Source organism: Amyelois transitella, chromosome 5 (assembly GCF_032362555.1).
Source record: "Amyelois transitella isolate CPQ chromosome 5, ilAmyTran1.1, whole genome shotgun sequence".
In the NCBI taxonomy this organism is placed as follows: domain Eukaryota; kingdom Metazoa; phylum Arthropoda; class Insecta; order Lepidoptera; family Pyralidae; genus Amyelois; species Amyelois transitella.
Genome location: NC_083508.1, coordinates 8,873,940 through 8,894,025, shown reverse-complemented (window position 1 = coordinate 8,894,025; position 20,086 = coordinate 8,873,940). Strand labels below are relative to the sequence as shown.

Genomic DNA, 20,086 nt, shown 5'->3' with positions numbered 1-20,086 from the left:
ATGTCATCACTGTTATAACTGTCACTGTCACATTGCTTTACAAATAAAATTATCAAATCAAAAACGTCAACTTTAGCAAACTGTCATGGATTGTTTTCGCTTTATTTTTGTTATTATTTAAATTAAATTCTAGATAGATATCGACACAAATCCAATAAAATTTTGGCATTGGCGAATAAAAAGTATGTAATTATGGCGATGAGACTTGCAGGATGGTTTTCCCTTATATCCGTAATTTTAACCGGATTGTTTGGCTTTGGCTGGTATTTTATATTTCTTTCGTTTCTACTGTCTTTCTTACTAGGGTAAGTTGGTGATTTAAGATTTTTTCATAAAAGCTACGCCCCTTTATATTCCCTTAGTTATAGTTAAATGACTGCTAACGAAATAAAATAAAATAATGATAACGCACATCTAAAAATTACAGGAAAAAATAATGTTCTTAGTAGGTATTGTTTACAACATCTTCGTACGATTAAAATTAGTTCTGTTTTAGGGTTATGACAATACTATATTATGACTATGATCACAAAAAAATATTCCCTGTGGATATTGATAGTTTTGATGACCCCTTACAACAGACAAACTTTTCCATACAACTCCCAAAGGTAAGTTATTTTATTACTATTAAATAGTTATTAAATCAAATACTACAACAGCAAGGTTAGTTAAAGTTTTTCAATAAGCACATGAATATGGTTGTTAAAAACAAATATAAATTATTTCAGGTCATAGAATTATTTAAGAAAGATACACCATTGCCTAAATTTGACAGCAGAATAACAGGCAGTGAAATAGTTGATTCTTTTATTAATGAGATTATAGCAATAATTGTAAATGACTATGTAACACCTTGGTATGAGATGCTAACTGATGATATGGAATTTACAACACATTCAATCAATCGCCTTGTGGTGACTGCTGGAGCCAATATAGCGAATAGGTAAGTTATAATTACCACACCACTGGTGTTAATAGCAAATATTTACCAATTTACTGTAAAAAAATAAAAATAAGCAAATTTTGTTTAAAAATCCCTCTTTGAATACATTATGTCCTTGTTAGGCATAGTTATTTGGAAAACGCAATAAATGATCCATAGATTATTATGTAACACAAAGGTGATAAAGAAAAATTACTAAACAAATCCATCTTGAAGTTCTTTATTCTCACCTGTTAAAAAGACCTTATATTATTAGCCATCACAACAAATACAAAAATCTTAATTTCAGAGTTAAATGTGTGGACTGGACACATTTACTTTCCACAAGGTTTCCAGAAGAATTGACTACACATTTGAAACTGTTCAAGCAGTCACGAGTGCGACTGAAACACATTCAGTTGCAGAACAGCAAAGAGAAAGAGATGACGAATGGCAACACACGCGCCAGTCCCAAACGGATGGAAGAGAGGAAGACTCACAGGCGTAATAAAAGTGACACTGACTTATCGTGGCCACCTGGTAATTAACAATCACCTGCTTTTCATCTTAACCATTTTTTCGTAAAGGTTTATTGGTATAATGTTGTGATTTTTATTGCACAGATTAAATAGATTTGAGATTTTGATACTCATTACCACTTATATGTAATTAAAAAGACATTTTATATGAGGCATAGTCATATCAGCAGTATCAAGTGTTGTTTCAATACTTAATGGTTATTAAATAGTTGTGCTAAATTTGTTTGGATGTTAATATGAGCTCTGAATAAAGGTTTTTGTAAAAAAAAGTAAGTAGGTACACACACATATAAGATTAGATAACAATTATTCATATTACAAATATTAATTTGTGTTGTGTCACTTCCTGTAATTTTTTGCAATGTAATGACTAACTAGGGCATTATTAGTTATGAAAAGTAATCTCAATGTAGCCTCTACCTATCCCTTTGGCAAAGAAACGTTATCAAATGTAGGTATATATTAATGTCATACACATGTAATGATGATTGGTTTCATAGTTTCTGGCAGCATAAAGTTAAACGCAAACTTGGGTCTACTGCAGTAACTGCCGTGCGGTTGAGTGCGCGAATTTTCATACATCTACTAATATTATAATGATGCGAGACTTTGTAAGGATGTGTGTTTGTTATTCTCACGCAAAATCTATTTGGCGGAGATTTTGTGCGAAATTTTGTGCATGGGTAGAATATAACCGAGAATAACGTATAAAGTGTGTCCCGAAATTTCCATGATTGCGAAGCCCTGGGGCGCGGGTTAGTCTTCTGCCTATCTGCTTTCATCTGATCTGTGGTAGTGAATGTCTTAGAAGGCGAAATATAAGTAGAAATGAAATTTGAATGTTTGTTTGTCTAGTAAAAAACAGTTATAAAGGGCTCTTTAAGTCTTCTGTTTGGAATGGAATGCACTGTTAATAGAGGTATTAATTAAGTGATGGCGGAATACTGTGATATGAAAATAATTGCACAGCTTCATATGTTTCACACCAGTAATTGTGCTATCATTTGTGATGTAACTGGTATACACTGAATGTTGTGTTAAGTTAATTATAAGGTTCAGAGCAACAAAGGCTACTTGTTAAGGTTAAGGGCGATCGTTCTGGTGATTTGCGAGTGTAAAGGGCAAGGGATGTGGTCAGAATAGTAGTAATGTATCATGCATTTATAAAATAGATAGTAATAGTATACTTCAGCAGAAATTTTATGAAGTTAGTACAATGTATTACTTTCTTAAGTACTTTTGAAGAAAGAATGGGCAAACCCATTGTGCATTGTTATCGTGGCAAAAAATGCTGATGACATGATGCTGTTTATATGTTTCAGATACTCAAACTGTGGGAAAGTCCAAGTTTTATGATAGCGCAGAGAGTTTAAGCAGCAAATCTTTAACAGAGTTATTTTTTGATCTTGAATGTTCAATTGAAAATAGGCAGGTTTGCCGTGATGTGTTCTGTATAGATACTGAAAAGGAATATGGTGAGTTGATTTGAGGGATAATTCTTCGTCATAAACTTCATCGCGTTTTTCAGTGTGTTCTCATTATAGGATAGCCTATAGTCTTGTAACAAACACAAGCCATTCTCGTCTGTTGTCTGTAACTTTGCAGCATAACTTAAGCCATATTAGCCATAGGATTATGATCCAGTTGCCTGATTGTGATGTTTGCTATGACGTCGACTCAGAAAAGAGTTATACCAGTCTTTTGAGTCTGATATATAAACCACTGGACATCACCAACGCTGCTGCGAGGTATTCAATGGCATATATAATATATATACTCGTATAGAAGAATATAATCGATGCATAGAATCATAATGATAAACTATTGTTTTCCACTTCATCGCATCTTTTTCCTAGTGTATTTCAAAATTAACCTTCTTATATTTTGCTTTCCACTAATTTAATTTCAGCATTACTATGCGAGGTGGCAGAAGCTGTCTTATATCTGGTGGCCCCAGAAGAAGCTTGGAAATGTCATGCGTTGAAGATGATATTGATAGAATTATTGTCTGGTGTAGTTTTACGTCCCATAATGAACCTATTGAGTGATCCAGACAACATCAATAGGACGATTATACAAAGCGTGAGTAGTGATTTGTTCTTACAATTTCAAATTTGAAGTGTTTTTCGTATAAAAGATAAATTGGATAAATTCTGGGTACTTATTGCGGTAGCTTGTTTCTTGAATTGAAGTTAAGGTGTTAAGTTATATTGATACACCTTCTTCTCTTGCCGATTGATAGTAAAAATTAAGTAATGCCTTATTTCTGGAAAAGAGTTTGCAGTCAACTTTTTCGTTATGACTTTTAAAGTTTTTCTTAGACAGAAAGTAATTATTGAGAATTCCGTGTCTATTATCTTAGGGTAATCTATATCCTCATATATATGTATACAACCAAAAAATACAAAGACAAAGGATATGTTTCAGTGTGTCCGGGACTCTTGTCTGCCCTCAGAGTTGTTCCTGCTAGTTATAAGGAGTTGCACGGACGCCGAGGAGTTAGACGCCACGCTAGAACTTGTACATAAAGATATACAAAAACTCGTAAGTATTTATGTAGCCTTTTTAATTTATAAGATTGTCAGGAAATGTGTTTGTTTTGAACATTACAAAAGGATCTCTGACGTTCTTCCGAGAAAGCTTTTGAATCACGAACGCTAAATTTATAAAAAAATAGGTTTTACTTTTCGTATTTCTACTTTTTTTTTATTCTGTGATATACTACCGCCATATTTTAATTGCATTTCATTCGAAATTGGAATAATATAGAAAAATATTGAACGAAATAGTATTTTTTTTCAGCATTCCAAAGACAGTGCCGGCGAATGGGAGTTACAAGACCGCCAGAAATTGTCTTCGTTGAGATATGTGGCTAGGACTATTCAGGCCCGCAGAGCCATTTTGGGTCCGCAAGAAGGTACTTCTTTTAAGTATTTCACCCTGTAAAGTCAATATATTTGGGGTCGAATAAATCTAACACGGGGTTAGGTTTATTAACATTTTAAAAATGTATATTAATTTATGTTAAAATTTTATCTTTGTGAATAAGTCCGTTGTTATAGTTCCCCAGTGTGTTGTTGGTTATTAATTTTAGGAACGACTTCATTGTATCAATTCTAACATAAATAAAATTTGGGAATATGAAAATCAGATGTTTATTATTGTTACAGGAGCGGCTAATAATAGTAATGCCGAGAAAATGTCCGAGGAAGTGGCAAGGTCTTTGAAATTTTTAAGAGCCACCACCGCATGGAAATCGAATGCGCAATATTTGTTGGAAATTGAAGTTAATGAAGCAGGTAATCCCTACTATACCTAATATCAATCTCCACTATCTTAAACTAATATTAAATAAAATGTTCATGAGGAAGTGAAACCTGATACAAATATAGCTAAGACTATGTAAAAGGACATAAAATCTTTTTCTGGAATTCTTATCGGAAAGGAGAAATTTTAGATTACCGTGGTCGAAGTTGCGGGAGAAAGTCTGTGTGATTACAGTAGAATCAAGTATTATACACATGTTAAAAGCCATTATTTCTTCTTAACTGCGGCAATTTCGTTTAATCTAAATGATATTTGATTTGATTTGACACAACAATACTTATTAAAAAATCCGCTGGGTTGTGTCTTTCTTTCGTTCTTCGCGCTCGCTAAGGAAAATTAATACATACATAAAATCACGCATCTCTCCTGCACGGGTAGGCAGATACTAAATTCTCCGCCTGTCACGATCCTTGCATTCTTTCGCTTCATCCACATTTATGAAGAGAGTCTTCATGCTTGTCGGTGTCGGGTAATCTTGACCTGATCTTTCGCCAGGACGTCCCTTATTTGAACGCTGTACGTTCATCATTCCCACTCTACCCTAATACCTAATATAAATTTCTGTACAGACGAGCCTTACACATCAAAAGCGGTAATAGACAACCTTCGGTCGTCTGCTCTAGAGCTGTGCGATCTATACTTAGCTCCGAACAAGCCCACCATAATGGGGATCCCGGAGAACTGTTACTCCGAGCTGGTGAGGAAGATCACGACGGAGGGCGAGGAGTTCACCAGCAACCCGGCAACGTGCTTCGAAGAGGTGCAGAAGTGTGTCTGCGTTGCGTTGGAGGCGAGTTTCTGTAAAATCTATTATATAATTTCTCTATTCTCTTAACGTTTCGTTGGATCATGTCCTGATTTAATCGTTTCTGGGAAGGAACCCGGGGCTTGCCTTCTTCCCTTGACCCTGTTTAAAGGCGAATTCAATCCAGCTGAAAAAAAATTATCCCTTAATTTCAGCTATTATACGCCCTGTACGTTGTCATGTATGATTTTTGATTTGATACTTATTAGATATTTATATTTAAATTAATTGATGATTTTGTACAGGATGATCCCTCCTGGCAATCAGATCTTATGATGGACGAGGATGCCACCGAAAGAGGCTCGAGGTGAGATTTTACACGAATCTATAATCATTGTAAAAATAGATATTAAAGTGCTTACCTGAGTTAATGGAATGTATTGTTGCAGTGAAGTCAAAAAGGAAGAAAAACCAGATGGAAAGAAATACACTGGTAAGTAAATAAACATGACGTACATGTCAACTAAAAAGATATATTAGGTAAATTATGGAATAAAATTTCCAGTTTGTAAAATGTGTTTGTGCTTTAATTTACGCGTTATGTTGTTTAATTTATTAATCCAAGATTAAAACTGCAAGGTGAGGGCATTCTTCCTTTTCACACCACGACATTATTCCTTCCATTATATCTATAACTCCTTCCCACTAATCCTAACCAATCCTTTCACCAAAACAGATAAATGCAGGAAGATTGTCAAGACATGCCTTACTCAACTGCCGAAATTTTTCAAATCCAAGTACAAATATGACTTTCCAAAGGCGTCGACTTTTCCCCGCGTGGTCTCGCGCAAGTTGCCAAGTAACAAAAATCACACGCTGCCTAAATGCTTTGGTACTTTTTTTTTGATGAAACATAATAATTATGATAAATGATTACTCATATTTATATTTAAATGTGAAAACGTCACGCTCTTGGTTCTACTCCCTGGGTACTCCCTACAAGGAATCAAAGATCTAAGTTAAAGAGATAAGTTTACTTAATCTTTTTACAATTATACATTTGTGTAGTACATTAATATATAAGTAGATTGCGATCGTACACGAGTACGCACCATTCTTCTAGATATGGTTTTCAGTTTTATTTGGTAGGTAGATTTTGATAAGATTTTGGATGAATTGTAAAAAACATTATTTGTTACCTTCTAGCTGATACATTACCCGTGCCCGGGGCCAGACATAACCGTTCAAGGTCGGATATTGTGGGTAATTTTGCTCAGAAGATGATCAATGAGAGTGCAGGTAAAATAAAAAAAAATATAATAAAAAAATTATGGTCATCGAGAAATTATTTTTTTTAAATATCGGAACTTACTTTTAGGTCTTGCTTGTTACCAATATACATATATTTTTTCGTAATTATATAAAACTAATTTTAGCTCACACTTTCGTAGTTCATAGAAAGTTTAATATCATGTTACTTTATAATATGACATTTTTTTAAATAAGTCTAATATTAATAAATGTGCTTTTTAGGATCGTCAAGTTTACTATCAGCAAATGCCAGCAATTTGTCAGTATCACATTCCGAAATCAGTCAGAAGACAAAAAATATGATGTCCCCATTATCAGCGACTATTATTGAAACAGGTATGTATTGAAGTAGTTCACTATTGTGAATATAAATTTAACAAGATTCTGACTGGGGCTTTGCTTCCGTAGGAAATTGTGCAAAAATAATTAGCCTTTGTAGTCCTGAAGATCAGGTTTTACTTTGTAGCGAATTGTAGATATTGGAATTACACCAGTAGCTTAAGATTTTTCAATGAAAATACAAATCTTCTGTTTATAATATTTGTTATATATATACAGAAAAACTTATGTATGTATCATCTTAAAGAATTATCCCAAAAGCCTATCCCTATCGCTAATAAAATATTCTTTTTTCTATTGGTGCCGGGAACCATACAGCAGGATTCTAGTTGGGTTACTTTTCTAGTGTGTCTAAGACAGAACTGGTCAGGACTGGACAGATTCACGAATATTGAAGGCAAAATTTTTTATAGTCTCTCTCTTTCTAGCTTTGAGGTTAACTGGAGTAGTAAAATGAAAAGTAAAATAAGTCATATCGCCAATCAGTGTTGCTGAATAAGGGGAATGTCACGGGCGGACCGCGGTCTCCTCTCAAGAGAGAACAAAACCCGAACAAAAGCTAAGAGATCATTTTATAAAGTAAATTTTAATGAAGAGGTTATCAATAGTTGTTTTTTTTTGTTTTTATTTTAGCATTGGGCCAACAAAAAGGTCGAACATACGGAATTTATGCGATACAAGTGAAGAGGCTGTCCGACAATGTAGTTTGGCATATCTATCGAAGATACAGCGATTTTTATGATCTACATTCATCTATCAAAGAAAAGGTAGCGTTATTTTGAAATTTTATAAAATATGCCGTTTTATAATTTATGCACACCTGTTTTGCATCAATATAATGTTTTTGTAAATATTTACCGGATTTTCAGTGGATGTGTCACTGGCCATCACAATTGTCAGATTTTTCAGGCCGATATCGAGAAAATTTGCGGTTTACTGCATGTAGCAGTGCTTCAAACGTTAACGCTAATGGGGCTCCTCCTAACCTCCCATTACATACATACATATCTACATAAAATCACGCCTTTTTCCCGGAGGGGTAGGCAGAGACTACATCTTTCCACTTGCCACGATCTCTGCATACTTCCTTCGCTTCATCCACATTCATAACTCTCTTCGTAACCTTCCATTACAGAACCGAATAATTCCATAACATACATTAATAAATAGGCATACATACATATAATATCGTATTTATCCCTTGCGACGAAGACAGAGACATCTATCATATCGATGTTCAGCTGTTTGGTTTAATTACGGAGTTGAGATTCAGATATTGTCAGGTTGTTAGCTCATCGCCTAAAAGAAGAAGCTCAAGTTTGTAAGCCTATCCTTTAGTCAACTTTCACGACATCCATGGGAAAAAGATGGAGTGGTCCCATTCTTTTTTCTATTGATGCCGGGAACAAATAAGTTATTTTTACAGTGGTCAGAGCTGGGAAATCTTCCGTTCCCAGCTAAGAAGACTTTTCAGAACACGTCTAGGGCTGTCCTAGAGAGCCGTAAACATATTCTGAACAGCTATCTCCAAAAGTTGACCAACTTGTCAAGGGAGACGAGGTATATGACCCTTTTGTCGATGGACTATTTGGGTGGTTTCCTAAGCCCAGAAAATCAGGCTGAGCGACATAGCAATGCTGTGAGTAATAGCTTTTAATTATCCTATTAATATTGCACTCAGAGTCAGAGTAGATACTATTATAATTCAACGATACTATATTTTGTAATAAAAACGTATAAAGATAAACATCCAATACCCAGGTTAATCAAAAAAAGTTCGTTTCTCATCATGCCCTGACCGGGATTCGAACCCGGGACTTCTTGTGACGCAGACAGAGTGACTACCGCTGCGCCACAGAGGCCGTCATACATGCATACATAAATCCCGGAGGAATCCCTTATAATTATGAATTTATTTTATATTAATCTCTGGCTATGTACAAAATGCGATGGTATCCTATTATTGTGGGCAGATTGTTATATTATAAGACTATTAGACAAGCAGTTACCTTCTAAATCTTAACATTGTAAATTCAAAAGTCCTTTTTATTAAAGCGGGATTTCTTTTTTATTGTAGATCGATTCACTAATCGTAAATCCGCTGCGAGCTGGTATGAGGACATTGAAAAACATGCCTGATCAGTTTGTGAACACTGTGGATGGAGTAATGGATGGTAATCGATTATATTACGACGATTTATATGTTTTAAGTATTTAGAACCTATGTGCGTTGATTTCTTAATCAGCCAGTGCCTCTTTTATTTTTTTGTTTATTATAGTTATTGCTTCACTTCTGTAAAAATTTCCAAAAAAGAACCCAGACTATGTGTATCCTGAAGATTTTGTTTGTTTCGGACAGCAAAAGTTTTTGAGTTTGTTCTTTACAAAAAAAAAAAGAACAAAAATAGAAATCTTTACTCTTTATAATATTAGCATTGATAATATTGCAAAAAATAAATAGGCAACAACTTGAAGTTATCTGAATAAACGGCTATATTCATTCATTCATGGATGATACACTAAATATTAAACAATTTATTTTCAGGTATTTCTAAAGTGTTTCAAGGTAAAAGCGACAGTCACTACGATGCTATGAGAAGTGGAAATAATTCTGACGGACCGGATGTAAGTAGCTATTGTTTTTGTAAATTTTTGTTTGTGTACTTGTTTATAGTAAAAAATTTAGACTAAAATACGCATAATATCGTTGAATTTCCTTTTTAAATTAAAATACCCATTAAAGTCCTATTATCCCAAATTTGAACTTAGTGGCCGAGCTTGCATGAAGAGATTTATGAATGTGGATGAAGCGATGTGGATAAGCAAGGATGCAGAAATCGTGGCAAGTGGAAAGAGGTAGTCTCTGCCTACTCCTCCGGGAAAGAGGCGTGATGTTATGTATGTATGTTTGTTGAATTAAATTTCCCAATAATACAGAAAACTTAACTCGGGTTAGCTCGATTGTCGTAATATATTCTTGAACTCTGTATTTTATTGTCAACGTAAAATTTTGCCTTATATTTGCACCTAATTAAGCCCGCGGCTCCGCTCGCGCTAAGTGATAAATTCCGTACATTCATTAGGAACTTACATGTCAAATTTTCAAATCTCTAGAGCCAGCTGGGATTCGTCTATGCACTATTATCTGTCAGGACATTCATTTATACATAAGTTAAGAAATTTTGCATAAAGAACCCTAAGCACTATATGAGAATTTTCCAAAATTCTTCTAAAGGTTTATCATTTCATTCTTTTTTTTCTGGAGGATGGTGACGAAAGCATAGCTCTGAGGTTGTTGGAGGAGGTGCTGGGCATCCGAGGGTTGTGGCTGCGGCGGCGGCTGCTCGCGCCGCTCAGAACTCTCATATCTGACCGGGTCAATAAGTAAGTCAATGTTTCTTTTTCTTGTTCATATCAAAATATATAACCTAACTAGCGACCCGCCTCGTCTATGCACGGGTAGCATTATTGATTGTTGATTTTTCAAGTATCCTTTGTTAAAAGGCGGGTTTTTAACTATATGCATAACAAATTTCATTCGAATCGGTGCAGTGGTTTAGCTGTGGAAGCGGAGTAGACGAACACACAGCTTTCGCATAGTAGTCGACAATTGTCTCTTCCCAGCAAGCATTACTATCTTACTTTTTCTACTTTGAATTTTCAAGATTAATCCCACAGGGGTAGATAGAGGCAGATTTTCTTTGAATGAATTATTGCTCAATATTGTTTCTTTTTTATTTTTCAGGAAAGTACTAGACTTTGTCTCGTCTTTGACGTCCCCGCGAAATGTTGTTAAATATTTAAAGAAATTCAAGTAAGTACTAAAAATTATTTACGGTTACATGTAGTTCTATTTATTATCACGTCACATCTATATCCCATGCGGGGTAGACAGCGCTAACAGAGTTGAAAAAACTAACAGGCCGCATTTAGCTAAATGGTTCAATGATGGAATCGAGACTCAAATAAGGACATCTATGTCTAACCCATCGCCCAAAAAGAATCACAAGTTTGTATGCCTTATTCTTAGTCCTCTGTAACGACATCCATGGGAAAGATATGAAGTGGTTCTATTCTAAAGCGACCGAAACCACACGGCCAGACATACCTTCAAAAACGAGTATATGATGATTTCTTAATAAATTGTATTTTTTTAATTCTATATAAGATACACTTGTTTCTTATCAGTTTACGGAGTCTGTATTTCCTATTGTATTCTCACCAGTTTACTTTAGTTATTTAAAGCAGAGTTTTAATTAACGGCTCTCTTTCTTATCCAACCATTGTTAAAAAAAATTAAAAGCATAGTTCGTATTAATAATAGTAAAGCTTTTGCTTTTATATCGTTGCCTCATCACTCTGGAGACGAGCCCGGGGTATACCTTGGACCATGGATCCTGGTTTGTGTGAGACAGGTTTTAACACGAAGCGACTCCCATCTGACCTCGGCAACCATTGCCGGTAAACCTAACCCGTATTGAATCGATCATGGTTACACATCCAGTTGCCGATGTTTTTTCATCGCCGTAAGAGCATCGGTTGGTATTCAAACTAATGTAAATATCTTAAAGCTTTGTTTCTTATGAATGTATATAAATCCTTTTTTAACGGTAAGAATATTGTTATTATTTTTCTACAGACAATGGCTGACGAACCGCAACAATGCAAGTTACAGCAGCAGAGATTGCGCGACAAAAGCAAGAACGAGAGTCGCCGCTAAAGTTGCTTTACTTGCCGCTTGTACAGGTAAAATATTGTTATATATCTTTATAAGGCTGATACTACATCTCCTACTTCTTGTAGACCTTATCCCTGGTGTTAAGGATCTGTATTTCCAAGAAAAGAACAGGACCACTCCATCTCTTTCCCATGAATGTCGAAAAAGGGGACTAAGGGCTCTTATACTTGGGATTCTTCTTTTAGGCCATGGGCTAGCAACCTCCCACGTTGATATTTGAGACTAGAAACGCTATGTAATTTAGTTTGTGAGTACCTATTCTATTTGAATGTATATAGTAAGTGGTAGATCTATATAACTATAATGAGGATTTCTTTTATCTTTCGATAATCACGTCTATATTCCTTGCGGGGTAGACAGCGCCAATAGTCTCGGAAAGACCAATAGGCCACGTTCAGCTGTTTGGTTCAATGATAGAACTGAGATTCAAATAGAGAAAGGTTGCTAGCCCATCACCCTAAAGAATTCCAAGTTTATAAGCCTATCCCTTAGTCGCCTATTACGACATCCATAGGAAATACTTAAATAATTCTATTAAACTTTTTTTTAGATGATTTGCGGCACATCGTGGGCTCAGACACAGCTCGCAGAGGACTACTGACCTTGTTCGATTTATTCCAAACGCAAGAGATCAATCGAAGGCTTCTTTTCGTTTTGATGGAAGGTTCGTAAAATCCATAGAAATCGGAATGATATATAATATAGAAGTGATAGGTATAGAGAGTTAATGGTTTCCGGAACCATTCTGTTATCCGATAAGAAAACGTGATGCGCACGCACAGGTTCAAATATTCCCGCCGAATGGCCGCGATGGGATTGTTATATATATGCATACCAATGACTCATTTTTGAGTTATGGAAATTAGTTTTATTGTAAGTAAAAAAATAACAGATGAATGATATGAATGGAGGAAGCTCCACTAAACTCCACCAACAAGGGTTGGCTCTTAAATTTAGGAACGAAGACTCCCAGATGCTCTTCCAGTGAGGGAGAACAGTGTGAGTAGTGAGGAAGCTTACACATTCAAGCACCTGTTCCAATATGGTTTAAGTTCTCCTGCTAAGTTTGAGTCCAAACCAGACGTCTGACGTTTAAAAACCAGAATTCTGAAATCTGGTCTTAGGCGTCCTTCAGGTTTCTCTCTAGAGAGATGAGAACGCTAGAAAGATGATAGATCGGAAAACGCAGGGTACTCAGTTCAAGTTATATATATATATATTTATATGTATGTATAAATTCGTATGGATAATTATTTTGCTTTATATTGTCTGATAAAAAACAGCGAATCATCAGCAATATGCTTTGTCAAATGCCAACAGAAATCCATCATCAGCAACACGCTTCGTCAAAATTTACAGACAACACGTTGCATCAGAATTGTTGTTGTGTTTTCTAATTATATACTTACTGTTATACCGTTTTTTTACAGCCATATTGACAAATCTATTCCCTGACAACAATATTCCGGACCTATTCAAGAGATTATACTCAAATTCTTCAAGAGTGCCAGTAGTCAAGAAGTCGGTGAATATATGATGTAATATTTGTGACATAGTTTTTGTAACGGTAATATTCTTATTGTAATATTGATATAGGGCTAGTTTTCAATTTTTTGTTAATATATATTCGACTGGCCAAAAACAAATGAAGTAAGTATACCTAGTAAAGTTTGACCAGAAATATATCTGACCCCACCATATTACGGATTAAAAAGTTAATAATAATTATGTGCTGGCAATAATGACCCAAAAAAGTAACCATAACCCAACACTATTAAGTAGTTATTTATGGCTTCCATATGGTTCCTCTACTTCTTCTAAAATAAGTGGGCTTATATTTGACAGTAATAACAGTTATGTTAAATCAGATCATTATTACATAAGACTCAATATGACATAAGAATTTGGTGTTGCTATTTAAAACAGAACTATCGCCGTCATTGACGCCGCTGTCTTTTATTTTAGCCTATTGGAAAAATAGCTCTTGGCAATAAAAGTGGATGATAGTTTAATTATTTCTGTATAGCATGATGTTACAGAAAACGCATTTACAACGAATATATTATACATATATATTTCTTGATTTGTTCTATAACTTTGTTATAAAGTGTATAAGAATGGATTCATATTACATTCAGTAAAAGGCTTCGTTTGAACTTTGTGCCAAAGAATATGCAGAGGTCATTATTTATTAATGACAATTGTTACTGGAGTGTTTGATACAATCTACAAAAGTCTTGTAAATTTGTATTATCTTAACACACATAATGTTTTGTGAAATGTTGGTTATTATCCTAGCATAGACATGTACAGTCATCAATATAATGATGTATACAGAGACCAAATTGCGGAACGGTATCAAATTGCAATGTATTATTGAATATTAAATTAAAAAGTATTAAAATATGTTTTAAACATTAGCTTTTAATGTACTTTTTTTATATCGTGAAAAGCATACACCACAGCCTTGTATACCTTATTAAGTCGTTGACTGTACATTATAAGGACTTTATATACTGCAGTCAATATACACTAAATATATACAATATACACTACACACAATATACACCAAAACTGTTCAACCGACTTGCAATAAGTCTACATTAAAAATGTGTTCTTCTCCATAATCTTATTTAGACTTTTCAATATGTGAGGCCATACTTAGTTAGATTTAGTAAAATTTAATATGTAATTATGATCTATTATTAATATGTGCTATGTAACGATTGGCTCCACGATATTGTGATAATCAATTAGATATCTAAATTACTAATCAAATTTACCTGAGTGTTTGTACAAAACTTATTGTTTTAGGTATAAATTTTAGTGAAATTTACAATAGTTTAAAATATACAACATAATTCTGTATGGTTTATAAATTAGTTATCAGATAATCGGATGCGTATTTGTATATCTTAATTTATTTTTTTTAGCTCAGTAGGAGTATTTGCAAACAACATTTAGGTAAACGTCATTATATACAATATATGATGTTTTGATTTTATGAGAAGTTTTAAATGTGCAATGTATTTTACCCTAACCATTGAACCGTTGGAAATAGAACGTGTTTTGATCAAGAATCTTGAAGTAAATGTATGCGAGGATCGCGACAAGTAAAATATGTAAAGTCTGTCCACTTATACGGGAAAGTGGCATCATCATTTTAGATTTGGGGGTTATATCAATATCCATGTCGTGTTCATGAATAATCTCGAAAAAAGTATTAAATGTATGTTAAAGAGATTATAATAAAAATTAAATGTCAAAACTTCAAATCTCAGTGCATCCGAATATCCGATTTCATTATTGATTGCGAAAATCTGTTATTGACATAGAAAAAAAATCTTGGCTTTTAAGTTTACTGAAAAATATCGATTTGTTACATAATAATATTGATACTGATAAAATTTTTGGTAAATTTAAAGTTGTAAATATTATTCTGGCGGAAAAGTAATATGATGTGCCTTTATAGAATTATTAAATTATTTATTTAAAAGTGTAAATTAACGTAATCCACCTTAAAGTTAACGTAAGCTTGAAGTGTAATTATTTAAACAACAATTTTCTCGACGATCTCTGACAACAAATTATCGTGTATGTATAATTCATACTAACAATATAAATTCAAAAATTAATTCTAATTAACACCAGCTTTAAGTTCTATGTATATAACATATATAATAAAACAATTGTTTTAAGATTTAAAAAAAAACAAGCAAATGCTGTCAAATTGTTTCAATAATTTGGTTTGATTTGGTAATGTATGATTTGTATTATACATTTTCAATAGGCAGCTATGTATAAATAAAATTATAATCTTATATAAGATTCGATGCTATGGAATTGAAAACGCATAGTAGTAAGTAATAATAATTCTGATTTCTGTGTCTAAGATCCTGGTTTTATTCAGATCTTTTTGTATTGGCTATTATATGATAAATGTTTTATTTTAAATTGTAACATTACTTCTCAATAATTCACTCAATAGCAATATTACCTAAGAGATATTATTAACAATAATTTACATATCAATAGTGTTGTTGTTAGTTCGTTAAACATATATGATATAGTTTATACATTCCACTGTTCACACTGTTTCAATAGCTTCGTTCATAATGCATAAGTATTTATTTTATTATTTGGAACGAAATAAACGTTATTAAGTATTAACTTTGTTTGATTAATTTTATTATGAATTTCATGCAACATATTTTTCATCTTAACTAGTACTTAAAACAACATACATACATAATAAACACGTCTTTATCCCTTGCGAGGTAGATAGAGCCAGTCTTTTTTCAGGTTGCAAGAAATTTAATTTAAATTTTTATATCTATAAATGTTTGGAAATGATAAAAATTCTTGGATAATACTTACTTGCTTCAGAATTAAGACAGAAGTAACTGACATAAAATGAAAAAATAAGTTCATCTGAGCGCTGTCTATTTGCTCTCAAAAAGAGAAAAAACAGAAAGACGTTACGTCAAAAAAGAATAATTGGGAATAACACGCAGGAAAATGTGTCAATAGGTCAAACAATATCTCCATAACATCTTGTTGTTTCAATGGGTCAAATTACTGAAAAATCTGAATCGTGTACAAATTTTGGCCTCAAACACAACAACAGTAGTACATACGACTATCAAATCCTAGCTTCGAGTTGGGAACGCTGCCAGCCCACGCTGCGCTGCCAATTCCGTTATGTGGACGCGTTACATCGGCATTTCGGTCCTAATTATCTACTTTTTATACAGTTTAATTAGTTCGCATACTAATATCACCTATTACTAGGACCGCAAATGGCGCAGTATTCCAGTAATAGCAAAATTAGATACATTGGTTTTGTAAGTTCTTGCTTCTACGGGAGGGTAAGGTCACGTAAGAATGTCCAGAAATAACGTAGCCTATGTTACTCCAGGTTTTATCTGTGCCAAATTTAGCATCAAAAACGGTCCAGTAGTTGTTGAGTTTATTCGTTACGAAGGAAGGAAATACAAACCTTTTTTTTAATATTAGTATCTGTGGATGGACATGGATATTCCTTGAATGGGAGCCTTAAGCCACATTGTCATTCAAGATTAATTTTTCATAGCAACTTTCTCGCTAAATTTCATTAAAATCTAACTAAATCGAATTAATTAATGGAAATAAGGGTTGAGCAAACGTTTTAATCAAATTTTTGTAGGCAAACATTCAAAACAATAATAAAGTGGTATCTTTTGGATAGGCATATAATAATTATATAACATATTCGTCTCATCGTCACTTACCATCAGGTGAGATGGAAGACAAACGTCTAATCTAATATTAAATAAAAAAACAAAGAATGTCAAAGGTAGGCACTGGATGCACTTGTTTGGTTGCCAGTTCCTCTGCGTAACATTAAAGGCCGTATCAAACCGCTCAATCCATCATCATCTTGCCGTTTGACACGGTTGCGACTTCATTGGAGTGGAGTCACGTTGACACGGACGATCTGTCTTTGAGCGATGGGTGAGGTGTAAAGAATCTGTAAATTAACAGACAACTATCCAACAATTATTCTTGTTGGATAGCGGTCTTTTCCGCAGCAAATTTACCGGTTGGGAAATTTCGATTCCTTAATAATTTTTTGGGCATGTCATTAGTTTAACTACATGTTATTTTTGTAATTACTTTAATTACGATTGTTGCAATAATCAAAGTTTGCCAAATGAAGGCGAGCACTTGGTCGAGTTTGGGAAGTTGCCAGCAACTGTTCGATGCCAACTACGTAAGGTGGACAGGACATGTTGCTGGTTTACGCTGATCTATCTTTCTCTTTCTGACACCTCGCCTTCTTCCTCAAGGCGTTCGTCCCCTTTGGATAATTTCGTTGGGAAGGAGCCCTAGGTGCACCTTTGATTATGATCCTGGATCGGGTAAGCCAGGTTTTTCCACGAAGCGTCTCTGGTCTCACGTTTGCAAATCTAAAGGGAAAACTAACCGAGCTTGGATCAGGTTCCACATCCAATTAGTTGTCTAAGGTGATGGTTTCCTCATGTTATGTTTTTCGTCACCTTTCACAGCCTTTTTTGTTCTTTTATTTAATTCTGTGTAGAAACTCCGGCCATGGTTCGCCATAAGTCAATTTCGGTATTGGCATGATTTTAAATTTAAAAATTAATATAAATATACCGACTCCGAATTCAGATTTTACATAGGTATGTATTAAGCTTAGCAGATAGGTATTCTCTACAAAAAAATGAACATAACGCAATTTATTACATCTACATACATACATACATATAATCACGTCTAATATCCCTTGCGGGGTAGACAGAGCCAACAGTCTTGTAAAGACTGATAGGCCACGTTCAGCTATTTGGCTTTAAGATATTCAGATATATATTATAGAATTGAGATTCAAATAGAGAAAGGTTGCTAGCCAATCGCCTAAAAAAGAATCTCAAGTATGTAAGCCTATCCCTTAGTCGCCTTTTACGACATCCATGGGAAAGAGATGGAGTGGTCCCATTCTTTTTTGTATTGGTGCCGGGAACCACATGGCACTTTATTACATCTATTTTGTAATAAATAATCTTAATGCTATAGGTAGTTCTTCAAATCGTTATCAAACATCCAAGTCTGAAGGGGTCATCGATGTCGTTATAGTTAAACCAGTAATCAAATACCAAGTGGAGTAGCAAGGAATATGCACTTGGCTGAGGTTGGGCCTCTGCCAGAGATGCACACTGTTGTTTACTAATTACGTATAAATTGACTTAATTGCTATGTAGGACAACTTAATTATTATTGGCCTGTGCGATGCCGTGTATTTCAAGTTAATCGTAGTGTACGCAGAGTGTCTTACAGGTGGTTAATTTCCTTTTTACGGAATTAAAGTAATACTATTTGGAACTTTACTCGGTACAAGAGTAATTTAGTGTTTTAATACACTCACTTCTAAGAAAACTTATCTGTCAAATTGTGCAAAGCTTAACTAATTGATCTTTCTTCAATTTAAGTTCTTATGTCTTAATACTAACCTAGTGCTTAGTGCTGATACGTCTAAATGACAGCTTAGCAATTGAACGATTGCTGACTTTAGTCTTAAGACCTACTGCCTCTGCCGTCAGCCAGAAAGACTTGATGAATTAGTTTGACCGGAAAAACAGGGTGGTCTTAGTAAAATTGACTTAAGTACTTGATATGTACTAGCTACTGTATGACCTTAATACTGATAATATCTGATAAGTTCGACTAATTTGTAGTATCTTTACAATTGAAAAACGTCTTTTAGTTGAAATTTTAAAATGAATTTACAGATATCAGATGAAAACCCATGGTAATGAAATAACATATTTTTATAACGAATAAGTTTTGCTTTTAACAATGCTAATGTTTATCTATATATATAAAACTCTTCCGTTACTGAGTGACTGACTGACAGACAACGCACAGTCGAAACTACTGGTCGTAGACAGCTGAAATTTGGAATGTAGGTTCCTTGGGATATGTAGGGGAGCACTAAGAAAGGATTTTTGGAAATTCAACCCCCAAGGGGGGGAAAAGGGGTAAAAACGTTTCTATGAAAAATCTTATTCCTTGGGTTTATAAACTTGAAACTTGGCATGAACACGTACATAGGCAAGTAAATATGTTTGACATTATAAGTTTTTTCAAACTACCCTCCAATCGTGATTTAGGGGGTGCGATTGGGTGACTGATTTATTAACGCACAGCCGAAACCGCTCGTTATAGGAGTCTGAGATTTTGAACAGAGGTTCCTTTAGTAACATAAGTGAGCACTAAGAAGGGATTTTTGAAATGTCAACACCCAAGGGGGGGAAACGGGATAAACTGAGCCGGGGCTGCGGGAAAGTTCTAACGAGATACCGTGGCCCCGGAACGCAAAGGGCAACTGAAGGAACGAGGTGGGTTTTAGTCAGTAAAAGTCTGACACTCCCTTCCGTTCCACCCAGAGCGGGAGAGGTCATTTGATGATTTCCCATCCTTAAAAAAAAGACTTTGTATGACAACTTTCAGTCGTCTCTTTAACATACATAATAACATACATAATTATGTACATACATGCATAACATTAATAACATCACGCCTTTAAATCCCTATTTTGTGTTAACACTACCCATACAAACAGCTAAAAGGAAACAAGTGAAGAGACGAAATTTGTCCGCATCCATTTT

General features: G+C 34.4%; 2 protein-coding genes across 3 annotated transcripts in view; both read left to right on the top strand.

Moving 5' to 3' along the window:
• The window catches only part of LOC106139964 (polycomb group protein Pc), a 97,180-nt gene that overhangs the window by 57,691 nt on the left and 19,403 nt on the right, over positions 1 to 20,086 (top strand). The gene's annotated exons all lie outside the window — the stretch shown is intronic.
• LOC106140537 (sorting nexin-13) lies at positions 47 to 16,087 on the top strand. 2 transcript variants are annotated; one of them, XM_060954911.1, is made up of 23 exons: positions 47 to 305; positions 497 to 608; positions 729 to 943; positions 1,233 to 1,426; positions 2,784 to 2,936; positions 3,371 to 3,543; positions 3,889 to 4,005; positions 4,264 to 4,378; positions 4,632 to 4,760; positions 5,358 to 5,578; positions 5,839 to 5,900; positions 5,983 to 6,026; positions 6,740 to 6,832; positions 7,067 to 7,180; positions 7,817 to 7,950; positions 8,610 to 8,822; positions 9,261 to 9,357; positions 9,729 to 9,808; positions 10,449 to 10,567; positions 10,929 to 10,997; positions 11,823 to 11,929; positions 12,472 to 12,585; positions 13,352 to 16,087. In XM_060954911.1, the coding sequence occupies exons 1-23, from the start codon at positions 193 to 195 to the stop codon at positions 13,456 to 13,458; spliced, it is 2,895 nt and encodes a 964-aa protein (XP_060810894.1). In that variant the 5' UTR covers positions 47 to 192; the 3' UTR covers positions 13,459 to 16,087. The 2 variants fall into 2 exon arrangements, with proteins under 2 accessions (XP_060810894.1, XP_060810893.1); XM_060954910.1 differs by having other exon boundaries at positions 1,233 to 1,462.

Coding starts and splice junctions, on each gene's coding strand:
- LOC106140537 (XM_060954910.1), top strand. CDS start 193: ATGGCGATGAGACTTGCAGGATGGTTTTCCCTTATATCCGTAATTTTA. Junction 2,937..3,370: donor AGATACTGAAAAGGAATATG/GTGAGTTGATTT, acceptor ATTTAATTTCAG/CATTACTATGCGAGGTGGCA. Junction 8,823..9,260: donor CTGAGCGACATAGCAATGCT/GTGAGTAATAGC, acceptor TTTTTATTGTAG/ATCGATTCACTAATCGTAAA.